At 37.3% G+C, this 18,640-nt stretch overlaps 1 protein-coding gene across 3 annotated transcripts in view; it reads right to left on the minus strand.

Annotated features, from left to right (window-relative positions):
- The window catches only part of MYOM1 (myomesin 1), a 108,937-nt gene that overhangs the window by 76,595 nt on the left and 13,702 nt on the right, over positions 1 to 18,640 (minus strand). For all 3 annotated transcript variants that reach the window (XM_084888079.1, XM_084888077.1, XM_084888078.1), the window contains exons 3-6: positions 15,563 to 15,703; positions 10,431 to 10,662; positions 9,679 to 9,836; positions 1,681 to 1,773 (exon numbers count right to left, since the gene is read on the minus strand). In XM_084888079.1, coding sequence (XP_084744205.1) covers positions 1,681 to 1,773; positions 9,679 to 9,836; positions 10,431 to 10,662; positions 15,563 to 15,703 — 624 coding nt within the window. The remainder of the gene's footprint in view (positions 1 to 1,680; positions 1,774 to 9,678; positions 9,837 to 10,430; positions 10,663 to 15,562; positions 15,704 to 18,640) is intronic.

Raw genomic sequence — 18,640 nt, forward strand, 5'->3', positions numbered from 1 at the left:
CAAGGGTCTCTTTGCTACCACGGCACACTGTAAACCAGTGGCTAGCCTGGTTCTAAGGATCTCTTGAAGAAGCTGCTCTCTGATCTGGCTCCCTGTGGGATTTTATGTACAATAGTTCATGAGATTTACAGCAGATTCAAGCCGGCAGCACAGAAAGGGAGAAGACCTGGAGTCCATTGTGACCCTTGCCCGGGTTCATTTTTAATGTCAAAAAACGTTAATAAAATGCTAAGCACATACATTGCAGCATGAAGAGCATTATGATAAACTGAGGGCACAGCTTCCCTGCTGGCTTCCCTCAGGGTGAGTTTCAGTCTAGGGGCGACAGGGAAAGAAACAATCTCTCCTTTTAGATTGCTATGGCCTCCCTGAGCCCCAGACCAGGTCCAGTGGGCCTAATGTGTGATTCTAGCCTCAAAATACAACAAGCTACTCATCCCTTAATTCTACTAAGGTTCAGGCCACACTTAGAGTTTTGGCCCTCAGCACGACACAAGAACTGCCATTTGGAAGGTCCTCTGAGTTATAATACGGAAATTGGGATGTCTTAATAATGGATTTAGGGAGACAATGATCACACAGAGAGATGAACAGGCTAAGATTACCAAGCAGGTTATTTTGTGTCTTATCACTACCAGTGTCTGTGTTGTTCATTGTCCCTGAAAGTTTAGTTCCAGGCATAAAAACTTAATTCTTACTGAAATTTCACAGACATGAATAGAACCCCAGGAGGGTCGATGCAATTGTATTTCTCATAACATTTAATTATCAAGCAACCACGTTACTCACTGTTGTCTCTATAGAACAACTGACCGGCAGAATTGACATGACTTGAGGTCAGGGTCAGAGGTTGGTGGTGTCACATGGTGCCAGGCATCTCTTTGAAACCCAGCATCACAGGTCAATTGCTCTGATCTAAAGAGAAGGCTCTAAATCTTTTGAGATCAGAATGCTGTGGGTTTTACTTTGACATCTCAGCATGTCATGGTTTTATGTGAACTGAAGATGGTGGGAGTTTGTTTAACTTTTTTGGATTGCAAAGCCATCTGAGGGGACACAATAAACTTTTGAGGACTTAGACATTTTAATATGGGTTTTGCTTTTGAATTTTGCTTTAAAAACATCCTAATGTCCACCCTGCCTCCATCTACAGGTTGATAGTGCAGGTGGATAATTTTCCATAGTTCCTGGTGAGCTTACGGAAAGAGCAATTTCTCCTAGTCCAGCTTACTTCCTTTCTTTGCCATCCACCCACCTTCATGGCCTTTACTAATTAAAGGCAAAAGAATATGATGATGATGATGATGATGATGATGATGATGATGATGATTTGGAACACTAAAAAATAATTAAATATTAATGTCTATTTATATAACTTATTTTCTTACTGATATCTAAGAAAAACTCTCCAGCATATAAAAGATAAAAAGTTGTGAATTTTTTCTCATCTTTGCCTAAATTCAAATTTAAGATCACTTTAATAGGTAAAGTGGGCTTGGTAAGAATGAATCATGCATATCATTCTTAGTTAGGCACCTAGAGAAGCAAAGCATGTGCTTGCTCCCCCATGGTGATCGTGCTGCATTGGGAACAAGGAGGGGGAATAGCTGTTATTGGAGAGGTGAAATGCCTCCATGAGACACTGTAAGGCAACACACACAGACCCTGATGTCTTCTTACTTGATAATTTCCAGCGTGTGCATTCCATATCGACTTTCGATAATATACTTTCCAGGGTTTGCATGGACATTTATTGGCACCTGGTTTTTATACCTACGAGACAATGGGAACAAGAGGAAGTAAGTTGAAGTGTATGCAAATAGCTTCATGATTAAAAGCACACACAATTCTTGAAGGAACACCTGTAAACATGGCACTGAAGTCAGCAGCAACATCTGTTCAACAAAGGCAAGTCTACAGTAGATTAAATAAAAATGCACAGTTAATGCAATAAAACTCCTCAATGCACTTACTTTCCTGTTCTTCATCATAAAAAGTACATTTAAGAAGCTGACCATTCATAACAATGTGGTTGATTCTTGCATATATAATGTTGAGTGGAAGAGCCTGACACAAGAAAGTACACAGTACAATGATAGCTTTTATATCAAGTGCAAAACCAGAAAAGACCCATTCATGCTGCCAGAAGTCAGGAAAGTGATTTCCCGCTGGGGTCAGGGAGGGCAGTGGAGCGGAGGGGTGGGTGGAGGAAATACCAAGGAGGCAAGTTGGGTGCTTGGTTACAGGGTATGTGTAGTCTACAGAAATTCATCAAAGTTCTACATTCATATATAATATGTACTTTTTGTATGCATATTATCCTTCAGTAAAAGATCTAAAGAAAAACTTGACCATTGTTGACACAACAGAGGGGAAATTTTTGTGTTAGGGGCTTTATTGTTGGCTGTCTATGTAGGATTAAAGTAAAACATTCTTCCTACTAACATTTATTTGTGGGTTATCATATGCCATTTATTTGTGGGTTATTATAAAACATTCTTGTTGTGAAAACATTTATAAAATATTATAAAACATTTCATGCTGTGAAAAAACAATGTCAGTTATATTAAAAGCTCATTATATGTAAGAGTTTTATTCACTCATAAGCAAGCATGGCTCTTGGCTTGGAAGAACTTAAAATATTAATCATGAAAAAAAAATCTGACAAATATAAGCTGAAGGCTTCCCCTTTTCTGACTGTCCCACCTCTAGGTAAGCCTCTCAGACCTCAGAGAGAGAAGTTACATGGAAGGGTCCTTCCTGAGACACTGTCTCCCAAGTCTAGAAGTGGCACCTTGATTCTTTACTATGTCCTCAAGGTCTCAGTAGCCAGCAGCTATGGTGCCAGTCTCTCCTGCTTAAGCTATTTCCTTCCAAAAGAGGAGCTGGATTTCACTTGTTTTCCTTTCAGACATGCCACTTTATGTGCACAGATAACATAAATAACATGAATAACCACAACTGACACAGAACATTTACTAGAGCCAGGCAAGCTTCTAAGTGCTTTATGAATAGATTGTAAATGCAGCCCTCACAACAACCACATGAGGCAGAACGGTTTCTAACATCATTTTCCAGATGAAGAAGCCCCGGCACGAAGAGGCTAAGTAACTTGTCCCAGTTCACACAGCTAGGAATAGCAGAGCTGGGATTTGAACCCAGACAGTCTGGCTCCTGATAACATGTGACGCTTCCATTTTCTCTAGCAGCATTTTATTTCTTCAGACTTCTGGAAATGGTTATAAAGAGGTTTGGGATCAGGGAAAGTGGTGAAAAGGGAGAGAAAGAAAGAAAATAATCTTTAATCAGTTCCTTCCTCTTGCCAACTTGCACACTCACACATACGTGTGTGCACACAGCCTCTATGCCCCTAAAACACAAATCCATTTTCTATACTTTGTATTTGTTTCATTTTATTTTTAATCCTCAGCTGAGGATATGTTTTGATTGAATTTAGAGAGAGAGGAAGTGGGGAGGAGACAGAAAGAGAGAAACATAGATGGAGGTGAGAAACATCTACTGGCTGCTTCCCTACATGCCTCAATTGGGAATCTAACCCACAATCTAGGTGTGTGCTCTGACCAGGAATCAAACCACAACCCTTTGGTGCATGGGATGATCAAATGAGTCACCCCACGAGGGCCATTTTCTGCACTTTTTAAAATGTATCATTCTCCTTCTCCATTTATCAAAATCCCAATTCATCCTTCAACATTCATATCCAATGCCACTTCAATAAACTCCTCCCTAAGATCCCACACAATATTAATTTTTCCTGCCTCTCTGCACCAGTGTTACTTGTATCAAATTGCAAGGTATAATCTATTAAGTTATTGCTAAATATGTGTCACTTCCACTAAGCTCCCAGTACCTTGATAATGGAGACTGTGTTTCATCCATATTTATTTCTATTCCCATTCTCAAGGAAATATGAGTCATGGGCACATCTTTGGCACCCTGTGTATGTGAAATTGAATGGAATTGTTGTGTAATGCAATTGATTAATTATAGCTCCATAATTTTGGGCCAAAGAAACAGAGTTCTGGTATGGATAATTTAAAATAAGTGCGCATAAAAACAGTAAGTTGAGGCTCTTTGTGTCTCAGTTTTCTCATATCTAAAAACGAGAGGGCTGGACTGGCTTAAGAATTGCAGTTGAATGCATGATGTCAGGTGGGTTTTACCAGGGTGATCACTTCGTAAACTATGTAAATGTCTAATTACTGGGATGTACACCTGAAACTAATTTAATATTATACATTAATTGTAATTGGAAAATAAAAAAAATTTTAAGTGGGAAAAAAAAATTGCAGTTGTGTGGCAGTCGTAGTGGCATAACCTACCATAGAACACATCGCCAGCTGCTTCCTGCCAGCCCAGAAGCAGCTTCAGACAGCTGCCTCCCCACAGGGCCCCAGGCAGACAGGACTATCTGATCAGATGGCTGTAACAAGAAATCTGCTGGCCGCTTCTAATTTCAAACATTCCTCATTTTGACAAATGACAGGGTAGAATCTGTTAATTGACATGTTCTTTTGATTGAATTAGGCTAGGTAATTTCACACTTGATTCAAAGCTCCCTCTTGCTCAGTTTTCATGTGTTGGGTGTTTTCAGTCGCTCCTTTTTGCATAAGAGGAGAAATATGACACCAAAGGCTGTGGTATGTGCTACTTGACCCAACAACTGGTGACAGTCCATTTGGCTTCTGACAAAAAATGTTGTTCATATCTCCATAAAGTTTGAGTTAAAACAGGATTTTGCAGCTCCCAGGGTTGTTCCCCTTCCTTGCTCTCAAGTACTAACCAACTTAACACTTGAACGGCTTTTTTAAGGTGACCACCTGGCACATGAAATCAGTTTAACACACACACACACACACACACACACACACACACACACACACACACCACTTAGAGGTTCTTCCTAGTCCTCTGGTATGCCAGCTGTCACTGTAAGAAAAGCCTGTTTTAAAGCATCAGGCAAGGAGTAAAAAGCAATTCAATTCTGTTTTCCAAGGAAGTCACCAAAGCATTCAGATTCTGGGTCACTTGACATTGGCTATCTTCAGCAGTAAGTCAGAAAAGAAAGGAAGGGTGTTTGGCCTGCTCTGTATTAGTATATGCCTCACAGCTTGTTATTTCTGGAAAGTGAAATTCCAAAGTGGCCAGTCATCAGCTAATTCTGGAAAGCAATCTACAACCTGGGATATTTTGTCAAGAGGTTTCTGAAATTCTCATGAATATTCAGATGTTTACTATTTCACTTATCACTTTAATGTAGCCTCTATGAACAATTAATGAGCTTGTATTTTACTATAACTATTTCTAGAATAAACTCTTAGTTTATGTGTGTAAAACACACACTAAATTCCCCTAAACAAATGTCTGTTTGGATACAAGGGTAACAATGAAAGGTCTTTGGTGGTATAAAGCATCGTCAAGTAAAAAGGCTTCAGTCTAATTTTTTTCTATCAGCAAATAATGCATGCAAAATGGTATTTATCATATTGAATCCCACCACAAAAGTGACTATTGCTTAGAATTCAACCTTATGTTTTGAGTAAATAGTTATTACCCAATTTAAAAACCAATGAGCTGAGAGAGATCTATCCCCTTTGAATAGATTTTGAAATTATATAAATAGAAAAAAATCTAAAATAAAACCCCAAACCCTTAAGTTGGGAGGTAATTAAAAATTACAAATAATTTTAACTTTTCTAAATGTACGTTGTTTTCCTAAGTTAATATGGCAGCAAATACTAGATTTAAATACATTGTGAATAACTCTATTCTTATAAACAAATTCAATACAAAATCTATAATAGAATTTATAAATTCTCATTATATTCAAAAATAGAATAAGACCTTTCCAAATCTACATTATTTCTAAAATATATTTCTATTATTTCATTCCTAGGTTTTAAATTATTATCATGCCTAATGACAATTTCTTTAAGTGTCCTTATTTGCCGATAACCTTAGGGGCAATGTGAAGAATTCCAAACATGTATTTTACGTGTCTCACTTAAGGATCTAGCCCAGTATCCACATATAGATTCAAAAAGGTGTTGAATGACTGACTGAATGAATGCTGCTCACCGATACCAACACATGCTCCAGTGAGTTTGTGTGAATCTCCTTGCAGATTACAATCCATATTCTCATTGATAAAATTGATCTGGACTTTGGGTTGGAAACCCAGTGAAATCTGGCTCTTTTTAATTCTCTTCTTCTTTTAAAAAGAATTATTTTCTTTTACTGTAATTCATATAATTTTTTTAAATGACTAGGCAATACATTTGTATGGTCCAAGAACCAGAAAGTATAAGGGTGCACAGGGAGCAGTCTCCTTCTCACACTTGTCTGTCTTCTACCCAGCTCCTTCCCCAGAGCTTATTGCTCTCCTTAGATTCATTTCGTTTGTGTTTGTTTGTTTGTTTGTTTTTAATTGATTTCAGAGAGAAATGAGAGAGAGATAGAACATTAATGATGAAAGAGAATCATTGATTGGTTGCCTCCTGCACATCCCCCACCGGAGATTAAGCCTTCAACCTGGTAATGTGCCCTGACTGGGAACCGAATCATGACCTCCTGATTCATAGGTCAACTCTCAACCATTCTTACCTCTTCTTCCAGAGTTCCTTTATACAAATACAACCCTCCCTTGGTATGCACAGGAGGTTGGTTCCAGGACCCCTGAAGATACCAAAATCCACAGATGCTCAAGTCCCTTATATAAAATGGTGTAATGTTTGCACGTAATCTATATTTGCAAATAGGCTACAATAAAGCATGCCTACACATAATTTCATTTGCATGGATTCAGCACAGTGCTCAGCATGTTTCAAATTCAAGTTTTACTTTTTAGAACTTTCTGGGATTTTTTTCCCTCCAGAATATTTTCATTCTCCAGTTGGTTGAATCCGTGGACATGAAACTGTGGATATGGAATTTCCTGACTATACAGATATAAATGTTCCCCTGCCTTTTAAACCAATATATAACCTGTCGTACAAGCTATTATATAAATACTGCCTATTAAGAAAAACAACGTGGGACTGACAAAAGAGCAGCTGCTGCATGTGCGTATCGTTTGCTAGACCTCAGGGATTTCCATGACCGAGGGTGCCTAGTGGAAACTTGGAGTCAAGTTTGGAAAGGGCTTTTAGGGAGCCAGGCACAGGCACACATGCCTTTGAAATACATGGCTAAGGACCTAACTGTCGCAAACAGAGGCAGCATGACTACATGAAGCATTATCACACAATTATTCCTATTATTAACCAACAAAATATATATATATATGTTTGAAAATGCGGTTGAAATACAAACATTTTCAAAGTATGTATACATTTATAATTATTCAAAGTGTGTATACATTTTGGGGGGTCACAAAGTGTCCCCCCATAAATGCTTTAACAGCTGATAACTCAATTTTCACTCCTTTTTGGGTTTAATTGATTTGAAATAATGGGTGAAGCCAGACTAAGCTTACAAAGAAAATGTATCCACTAGGCTTTTTATGGGGCTACAAAAGGATAGTGTTTACAATACATAACAGCAACAGTTGATAAACTGAGGGCATACAAGTACCGCACAAAATGATTCTTGATATTTGCAATTTCCATTGCTTCACATTATCAGCAATTCCTAGACCAAAATGGTCATCAGTTTAAAAACAGTCATTGACAAAAAAAGTTACTCATTTCTGTAGATATTTTTAAAATTTGAAAATGAACTGTATGTTAATAAATATTGACTTTGTAATCATTCAAAGTGTGTATACATTTTTAAAAATATATATTTTATTGATTTTTTACAGAGAGGAAGGGAGAGAGATAGAGAGCTAGAAATGTCGATGAGAGAGAAACATCGACCAGCTGCCTCTTGCACACCCCTTAGTGGGGATGTGCCTGCAACCAAGGTACATGCCCTTGACCGGAATCGAACCTGGGACCCTTCAGTCCGCAGACCGATGCTCCACCGCTGAGCCAAACCGGTTTTGGCACATTTTTTTTTGTTTTGTTACCATATATAATGGAAAGAAAAAGGGAGCATTTATTCTTTATGAAAAGAAGATTCCTTCAGGCCCCATATTTAGTAACTAGAGGCCCAGTGCACAAAATTCATGCATGGGGGGGGGGGGTGGAGTCCCCTCAGACCAGTCATTACCCTCTCCAATTTGGGACCCCTTGGGGGATATCACAAGGATCGGGCTTAAATCGACAGTCAGACATCCTTCTCACAATCCTGGATCACTTGCTCCTAATTCCTCGCCTGCCTGCCTGGTCACCCCTAACTGCCCCCCCACCCTCCGCTGCTGGCCTGATTTCCCCTTACTGCCTCTGCGTGCTAGCCTGATCACCCCTAACTGCCCAGCCCTGCATGCCTGGTTGCCCCTAACTGCCCTCCTCTGCATGCCTGGTTGCCCCTAACTGTCCCCTGCTGCCAGTCAGGTTGCCCCCAATTGCCCACTCCTTGCCAGCCTGGTCTCTCCTAACTGCCCCTCACCAGCCTGGTCACCCCTTACTGCCTACCCCTGCCAGCCTGATGGCCCCCAACTGCCCCCCTCTGCTGTCCTGGTTGCCCCTAACTGCCACCGCTGCTGGCCTGGTTGACCCCAACTGCCCCCTTGCCAGCCTAGTCACCGCTCACTGCCCCCCTGCCAGCTTAATTGCCCCTAATTGCCCCTCCTGCCAACCTGGTCACCCTCAACTGTCCCCTCCTGCCAGCCTAGTTACCTCTTACTGCCCCCCCCCTGCCAGCCTGGTTGCCCCAACTGCCCCCCCTTGCTGGTCTGGTGACCCCTAACTGCCCCCCTCACCACCAGCCTGGTCACCCCACACAGTCTGCTATTCAGTCACTTGGTCATCCCTCACTAAGCCCTTGCTGGCCTGGTGACCCCACATAGTCTGCTTATTCAGTTATTGGGTCATCCCTCACTAACTCCCCTGCCAGCCTGGTAGGCAGCCATCTTGTGAGGGCATGAGGGTTAATTTGCATATTACATCTTTATAATATAGGATATTTACCATCAAATCCCCTCTTTTTCTTGGCTTTAGAAAAAACACATTGAGACCTCAAATCAGATGATTAGTAGAGTTGGATCCCTTTGGGTTTTAATTATTTTTTAAAAGGCAATATTGCTTCTCATCACAAAATGATATCTATATTTTATGAGAACAAATTTTTATGATCCATAGCAATTATAGATATACATTGTCTTTGTATGTAAATATGTTGATAAAATTTTAACACTTTTATAAGATAAAGACCCATCTGTATAATCCTATATAATAAAAGGCCAGGGACCATAAACATAACGACTGGAACAACTGCTTGACCAGTTGCCATGACATGCATTGACCATCTCTTGGTCCTGCCCCCTGGCTCACTGTGGTGGGTGAGTGAGGTGGCTTAAGGCTTGGGGCATGAACGATTTCATGCGCTGGGCCTCCAGTATAATTATAATGTATGTATCATAATGTATACAAGACTGTTTTTCCCATACATAAAATATTAATCCCAGTATACTTTCTTCACTATTTTAAAAATCTATAAAAATTTGTAAATGCTTTCAATGAATCCTGCATATTTATAATGCTGAATATTTTCACTAGAGGTAATGATAATTTTGTATAGTTGATTTTAGGAGTAGTTTTCAAAAAGATAACATACCATGTGACACGAGGTGCTGGCCAACCGGATACAGAACAGTGTAATTTTACATTTTCCTTCTCCCAAACAGTGTGGGAACGAGGTTTGATGACAAACTCAGGAGCATGGAGAAGATGATCTTCATTCATCTTTCTATGAAATGCCTCAGTTTCTTCTAACTGGAAAAAAATCAAAATATTATAAAATCAGAGTTACTTATTTTATTAAAATAAGCAAAAACCAAAATTATAATTCTTCTATTTGGAACCTGACTTTTATATTTAAGTCAAATGCATATTCCTTGCTCCTTTTTTAAAATAAATACACCATTTATTCTGATCAAGATGGCAGTACTAAGTAGGTAAATGTGGTACTCAATTTCTCAACAGAAACTTTGCAAGCCAGAAGGGACTGGCACAAAGTATTCAAAATGATGAAAAGCAAGGACCTACAAACAAGATTATTCTACCCAGCAAAGCTATAATTTAGAATCAAAGGACAGATAAAGAGCTTCCCAGATAAGAAAAAGCTAGAGTTTATCACCACCAAACCAGTATTAAATGAAATATTAAAGAGTGTTCTTTAAAAAGAAGAAAATATATTTTGATGTTTTCTTCTTAGTTTCTTTAGTTTTATTTCTCCACAAGATCACATATCTCTTCTTTTGAAACAAGTCAATTTCTATCTACACGCACACACACACACACACACACACACACACACACAACATGCATTTCTACTTTTGTAAGTTATATTAGCTTGTCTTTTCTTACTGTTTTTCTTAGTGACAGGTGTTCTGCCTTTTCTCGAAGTGCAACTTTTCTTGACTTCTTCTCAAAAACTTCCTCCTGGTGGAGAGTGGACAAAGACTGTTTCGATACTGAGGACTGCTTGGATGTTGTGATTCCTTCTTCACTAGCAAGAAGATTCCTCTGGGCTATATAAGCAGCAGCTTCTTTAATTCTTTCTTCTTCTGTGTCTGTAATTCCACCGACATGCACTTGGCTAGAATATAACAATGGCAAAATATAGATATTATGGATAGCAGTGATAACATTGCCTAATTTTACTAAGTTCCAACTACCAGACCTCAGACATTGTGCACCATGCCCAAAGAAAACTTGATAGAAAAACCTGTTAATTAGGAACTAACTCTTTACATATGAAGTGATTGTCACCTTAACAAAAAGTGGTAACAATGATAATAATATCTTTGGTGGCCCTGGACTTTTGCCAAGTGCTTTTTACACACGTTATCTCATTTTACCACAACAACCTTATGAGGTAAACTTTAAAACTTTATCATTTCAATTTTAGATATATGATAAGGCTCAGAGAAGCTAGATAACTTGCCCATGGTCGTTTCCTTGGTGTGTATAAATATGATTGAATCCATAATAAAAGTTTAATTTATGACTTCCTTTCAGAAAACATCCTATATAATAAAAGCCCAGCGAGAGAAAGGTGGAATGACCGGAACAACTGGTCGACCAATTGCTATGATGTGCACTGGCCACCAGGGAGCAGAAGTTCAGTGTAGGAGCTGCCCCCTGGTGGTCAGTGCACTCCCACAGCCGGAGCGCCTCTCTGCTGACCGGGGTGAGCAGCGCTCCCACAGCAGGCCGATCCCCGCAGGCCACTCCTCCCACAAGTGCACGAATCCCATGCACCAGGCCTCTTAGTGATACTATAAAATCAAATGCAGTTTGTGTGCTGTGATTCTGATACATGACTAACGTGCTTAATCTGGATTCTATAACTCAGTTCTATAACAGTGATGTAAGGCACTGGCCAGAGCTATTGCATGTATAAATAAGTTCTAAATTTACATGAGATCCTTATGCTTACTGAATTTCTTTTCTAAATAATAAAGGTTTCATGTGCATATATGTGTGTGTGTGTGTGTGTGTGTGTGTGTGTGTGTGTATATATATATATATATATATATATATATATATATATATATTTTTTTTTGTATATATTTAATATGATGGTGTTTATTTGTACTTGCACATACCGTATTTTCCGGCATATAAGACGACTTTTGAAACAGAAAAAAAGTCAACCGAAAATTGGGGGCAAAAGACCAAAATTGCACAAAAATTACCTGCAGATCTTGACGGCAAAGTAAGTCTTTTCTTTGAAGTGGGGGGTAGTCTTATACAGCGAATATAGGCCTAAACCTATGTTTTAACTGTAAAATTAGGGGGTCGTCTTATACGCCAGAAAATACGGCGTATAAGTAGTTCTAATGAGATGCTAAAACTTGCATTTGAAGTGACATTTATAAAAGTTACTTGTTTTTATTTATAATTGATGATAATGGCAAGTGAGTAGTAATATCCAAAAGTGCTCTGCAGTAGTTTATGATAGAATTTGTGCTATGGTTTATTAATGTTGTCAAAAATACTTGGATTATTTTTATCTCTTTCAATACCTTTGTTATGAACCCATTAGATGTTTCAGTGAGGAAGTATATTGATTAGATTGAAGATTCTTTTGAAATTGAGTCTCCCTAAACCTCTCAAGGCAGAATTGTATATTTGCTTTTCTTACAATAATAATTACCTCTAAATTTAAGCAAACACTGCCATTGTATTTACAAGTTCCTGGCACCTGAATCTATGCAAATTGTTGAAGAATGTGAGTCAACATTTTCCCAAGTTTGGAATTTCTTATGGAATATTACTAAAATATCTGGTAGACAAAACTAATCTACTCTGTTTCTTACTAAACTTAATAAGTTGTAATTTCATTTTCGATATCTCTATTGTTCCAAATATGAATAACCCAGTCTCTACTAAGGAATTTAGTAGTATATACAGTATAGTTGAGGAGGAGAAAAAGATAAAAAGAACAATTTTAGCTTAGTGTCTTAATATAATTACCTCTCCTTCTCTTCTTTTAATGAGATTGGGAATGAATTAATAACTAAATACAAAACAAACCATATGAAAGTGCCTGGAATTCTCTATAGAGGTTAAAATACAATAGAAATATTTTAAATGAACTTCCTAGTATGATTCAATTTCTATAATAATAAAAGCATAACATGCTAATTAGACTGGACAGCCAAACGACCTTCCAGATGTCATTCCGGACATCCTTCCTGACGAAGCTGCAGTGACAGAGGCTGAGGCAGAGGCAGTTGGGGTGATCAGGCAGGCAGGTGAGGGATAGGAGTGATCAGGCAGGCAGGCAAGCAGTTAGGGGCAATCAGGCAGGTAGGCAGGTGAGCTGTTAGGAGCCAGTGGTCCTGATTGCTAGAGGGTGCAGACCAGGCTGAGGGACCCCCTCACCCCACACGAATTTTGTGTACCAGGTCTCTAATATATATAATAATGGATTATATTCAGTGCTAGTATTGCCCTGAATTGTGATAACACTATGTAAGAGAACATTAATTTTAAGCTCACATTACTTCTGAGGACATGTTGGCATAGCTCTAGAGGGCAGAATAGAGTCACAATCTCCATGCCTTTTCCATTTACAAATAAACTTAACCTCAAAAAAGTTCTAAGTATTTCACATGAAAACTCAAGTACACTTAAAAAAATATTTTTAACCCAGAACAGCAAGAATATTTGCCTTTAAGTAAATATAAATGCAGGTCAGTGATAAGCCTGCTATAATCTGGGTACAATAATATGATGCTAACATGCTGACAAACATATGCTGTTTAAAATAAATTTAAAACATCCCTGATGCTGTGATTATCTCTGATGGTCTCAACTCAAAACCTGTGGTGACACAGAAAACTCAAAGTATGTTAGTGTAAGAAGTAGAATTTTCAAGTGCCATGCAAAGAAATTGTATTTTCCAAAAATATACATACAACACATGTATGTTACATTGCCCAGTGTTAAGGGGACTCTCAGCTCTTCTATCACCAGCCATGAGACTTGTAACAAGTCACTGAGCTTTGATTTTCTTTTCCAAAAATTGATATACTAATACCTCTCTAGGGCTATATTGGGGATTTAGCAAAATAGTTTCTATAAAGTATTATTCCCAGAAAACAATAGGTACTCAACAAATGTTCATTTCCTTCCCATCCTTCTCTTAGATTGCTAATACTGTAAACATATTATGAAGTATTATTTTCAAAATAGTAATAAATATAGGAGATGACTCCATTTAAAAAATAAAGGAGATTTGGAAATAAAATCTATAATATCTATTTTTAATTCACATTTTCTTTTATCACAGTTTATTTTATAAATGATGATTTCTTGAGAGTGGCCTTGAAGACACAAAATTGTTTGGTGGGAGAAGACAGTGGAAAACTTCATTTCATGCCACACAGGTAGAGAAGTATGCCATGAGGGTTAATGCTAAGTTGATGGTTTTTAAATAATTTTTTAGGACAGTGAGGACAGAAATAAAAAATAAAATATTTCACCTCCTCTCCCCTGCCCATCTCCTATAACAAATGTGAGTACATATTACACTAACTGTGAAGAGGCTAAGTCTGGGCAGGTATACTTAGTAATATAAGCATGTTTCTCTGGAGAGTTCATTTAAAAATCAGATATCAAAAAATTAAAGATATCAAATAAAAGGCTAAAAGTTGAATATTATTTATTCCCTTATCTTCCTAATTGGGTTCAGAGCAATTATGACATTAGCCTCTGAAACGATTCAGAAAGGAGCCATCAAAGAGCAGGGGGAAGAAAATCATAGTAAAGCAAAGATCATAACTACATTATTGCCTACTGAATTTCCTGACAGCATTTTCCTGAGAGAATGACCTCATTTTGAATATCACCTTAACTCTGTTAATACTCCTCCATTCAAAGGAAAATCAACAGGTGAAAGCTCACAAAATTCCCCTTAAATTTTAATTTGGTGTCTCAGACAAGTTTTCTTTCAAGATTCCTTTGGATATTATTATCGTTCAAAAAACATGTTTATATTATAAACACAGAAATTTGGCGTTACTCAGACTTGAGAAATTACTCAGACTTGTGATTCAGTGGTTATTTTGTTTGATATTTACCTCCAATAATCTATTCTACATTCAACAAATATAAGCCAGACATCAAAATATGATGTAATTCTTTTCCTTAGTCTATGTTTTCTAACATTTTTTCCTCCTAATGAATAATAATTAAAACCACACAGGCAACCAAGATATTTTCCATTTACCTAAACATATCATTTTATTTTGTTTTTCAGTTCATCCAACATCTTAGAGTTTTGAATCTTTCTTTCACTCTATAGTGACTAGGTATAGTATTTATTCACTAGCATCCAAAACTCTTTCTAATTTCAACTAGTTACATAAGTAGAATTACTGCCTGGCTCGTGTGGCTCGATGGTTGAACTTCAGTTCCAGGTCAGGGTTGCAGGCTTGAATTTCAGTGTGGGGTGTGCAGGAGGCAGCCAGTTGGTGATTCTCTCCCATCATTAATATTTTTATCTCTCTCTCTCTCCCTTCCTTTTAGAAATCAGTTTTTTAAATATATTTTATTGATTTTTTTACAGAGAGGAAGGAGGAGGGATAGAGAGTTAGAAACATCAACGAGAGAGAAACATTGATTAGCTGCCTACTGGGATTGGGCCCACAACCGAATACATGCCCTTGACCGGAATCAAACCTGGGACCTTTCAGTCTGCAGGCCAATGCTCTATCAACTGAGCCAAACAGGTTAGGGCATAGAAATCAGTGTTGTTGTTTTTAAGTTACTGATCATTTTCTTTTCTCATGTAGCCATCCAATGTGATGGCAAAGACTTTAACAATGATCACATCTCCCTCTACATAGAGTTTCAAGGTTCTTCAGACCTTTCTCATAGTACATAGTAAATGGTCAATAAATGGTAGCTGCTATTATTATTATTATTACTTGACATTTACTCTCCATTTTATTATAATCAAGGCCAGGAACAGAATGCGTACTCACCGTCCTGAGAAAATGGGTACCATATAGTCGCTTGGCAAATTTTCCTTCTCCTCCCCAGAGAGAAGGCTCTTCTTGGCTCTCTTTGTTTGGGGGCTATATTTGGATGAATAATCTTCTAACATCAGACTGGAATCTGTAAATCTGAAACAAAAGCCCTAATATCAGACAAAAGCAAAAATGTCTTTAAAATATTCAAAATACTTACAAAATAAGGTTTTAACTGGGGGGAGGGGTGTCATAGAATCCTATATCTCTAACATTATAATTATCTTTTATCTTTAGAACTAAAGTGAATGAGAAAGACCTCTAGACCAGTGGTTCTCAACCTTTCTAATGCCGTGACCCTTTAATATCGTTCCTCATGTTGTGGTGACCCCCAACCATAAAATTATTTTCATTGCTACTTCGTAACTGTAATTTTGCTACTGATATAAATCATAATGTAAATATCTGCGTTTTCTCATGGTCTTAGGCTCTACAGCAGCAGTTTTCAATCTGTGGGTCACCACAGGTTGAGAACCACTAGCAGGGTCGTTGCTACTTCATAACTGTAATTTTGCTACTATTATGAGTCGTAATGTAAATATCTGTGTTTTCAGATGGTCTTAGGCACATACAAGAAGCAATCAATGGATACGTAAATAAATGGAACAACAAATCAATATTTCTCTCTCTCTCCCCCTTCTTCTCTCTCACAATTAAAAAACAAAACAAAACATAAACATTTGAAAAAATTTTAAACTAAGATCAATGTTACTCATGAACATAGAGGTAAAAATCCTTTAAAAATATTTGGCAAACTAAATCCAGCAACATATAAAAGCAAGTGGAGTTTATCCCAGGAGTGCAAGGTTTCTTTAACATTTGGAAAATCAATTAGTATAATAGAATAAAAAAAAAGAAACTACATTATCAATTAATAGATACAGAAAAAATACTAGGCAAAATTCAGCATCCATTCATTTTGAAAACTTTTGCCAAAATAGGAATAGGAGACTTCTTCAACCAGATTGAGGCCATCTATAAAAAATGTATAGCTTATATCATATCTAATAGTAAAAACCAAATGCTTTCCTTCTAAAGTTAGAACAGGGGCCAAAACCGGTTTGGCTCAGTGGTAGAGCGTCGGTCTTCGGACTGAAAGGTCTCAGGTTCGATTCCGGTCAAGGGCATGTACATTGGTTGCGGGCACATCCCCGGTGGGGGGTGTGCAAGAGGCAGCTGGTCGATGTTTCTCTCTCACCGACATTTCTAGCTCTCTATCCCTCTCTCCTCCTCTCTGTAAAAAATCAATAAAAATATATTTTAAAAAAATAAATAAATAAAGTTAGAACAGGGCTATAATATTGTTCTTACCACTTCTATTCAACATTTTATTGGCGCTTCTAGCCAACGCAATTTGTCTAAAAAAAAATGTACATTATAAGGATAGGCATATAGTTCAATGGAACAGAATCGAGAGTCCCAAAATAAACCATTACATTCATGGTCAATTGATTTTTGACAAAGGTGCTAAGGAATTTAATGAACAAAAGGATAGTCTTTTTTTTTTTTTAATCGTATATGAGCATTTTTATTATTTTTTATTTTAAATTTCTTTGTTGATTAAGGTATTACATATGTGTCCTCATCCCTCCATTAATCCCCCAACACCCCCTCCAACACTCATGTCCTCACCCCCCTGGTGTTCATGTCTATTGGTTAGGCTTATATTCATGCATACAAGTCCTTTAGTTGATCTCAAAAGGATAGTCTTTTCAACAAATGGTGCTGAGACTATTGTATATCCATTGTCAAAGGATTAATTTGTAATTTTACTCAACATCACACACACAAAATAATTAATAATAGATTATATTTTTAAATATAAAAGCTAAAATTATAAAACTCTTAGAAGATAAGAGGAACTCTTTATGGTGTTGAGTTAGCTAAAGTGTTCTTAGATATAATACCAGAAGCATGATTCAAAAAGAAAAATTGGAGAATTGAACTTTATTGAAATTAAAAATTCTAGTCTTTGAAAGACTCTGATAAGAGAAAGAAAAGACAAGACACAGAATAAAAACAATATTTGTAAACTAGACTCCTCATATATTGTTTTGGGAATGTAAAATGGTATAACTATTTTGGAAAACAATGGCGTAGCTCCTTATAAAGTTGCCATAAACTTAGCATCCAAACCAGCTGATACTTTAGAAAATACAGTAATAAGTTGACTTCAAATTTTATGGAACAATAGACTTTTGGATTATGTTATATGTTAGAGTACCACTGAAATTTTCAGGTTTTATTTTTGAATTTTCTATAGCAATTTCATTTTTCAACAGAAAGTTATTTGGCGTTATTATGTGAAAAATTCTGTACTGTGCTTAACACTGGGATGGGAGGGAGATATGAAGATAAATACCCTTGTTTTCTGAGAGCTTTATATCTAGTAGGGGAGTAAATACTACCAGCCCTGGCAAGTTGTATTATGTCAATAGAAAAAGGATGGAAGGACAGAAGAAGGCGGGTAGATAAGCAGAAAGATAAATGCAAACAAAATTAGAATTCACAGGCTTACAGAGAATTTCTGCCTGGGCTTATCAGGGAATCCTTTGTGAAAAGCTGGGCACTGAAAGATGGGTAAGACATCCCAGAATGAGCTGTATGTAAAAAAGCTTAAAAATTAAAGCTTAATTTTGATTGGTGAATTATATATGTTTGCCATTAAACTTTACTGAGGGATCATTAAAAAGCTGAACTCGTTTTTATTATTCTAAAAATTTCTCTTTAAAACTAAAATATTTATTTATTTATTTATTTATTTATTTATTTATTTTAAACCCTCTTTTTTTTTTTTTTTTGAAATATATTTTATTGATTTTGTACAGAGAGGAAGGGAGAGAGATAGAGAGTTAGAAACATCGATGAGAGAGAGTCATCGATCAGCTGCCTCTTGCACACCCCCTACTGGGGATGTGCCCGCAACCAAGGTACATGCCCTTGACTGGAATCGAACCCGGGACCCTTCAGTCCCCAAGCCAACGCTCTATCCATTGAGCCAAACCAGTTTCGGCTAAAACTAAAATATTTATA

Source organism: Pipistrellus hanaki (genome assembly GCF_964339955.1).
Source record: "Pipistrellus hanaki genome assembly, chromosome: 6".
NCBI classification, from domain to species: Eukaryota; Metazoa; Chordata; class Mammalia; order Chiroptera; family Vespertilionidae; genus Pipistrellus; species Pipistrellus hanaki.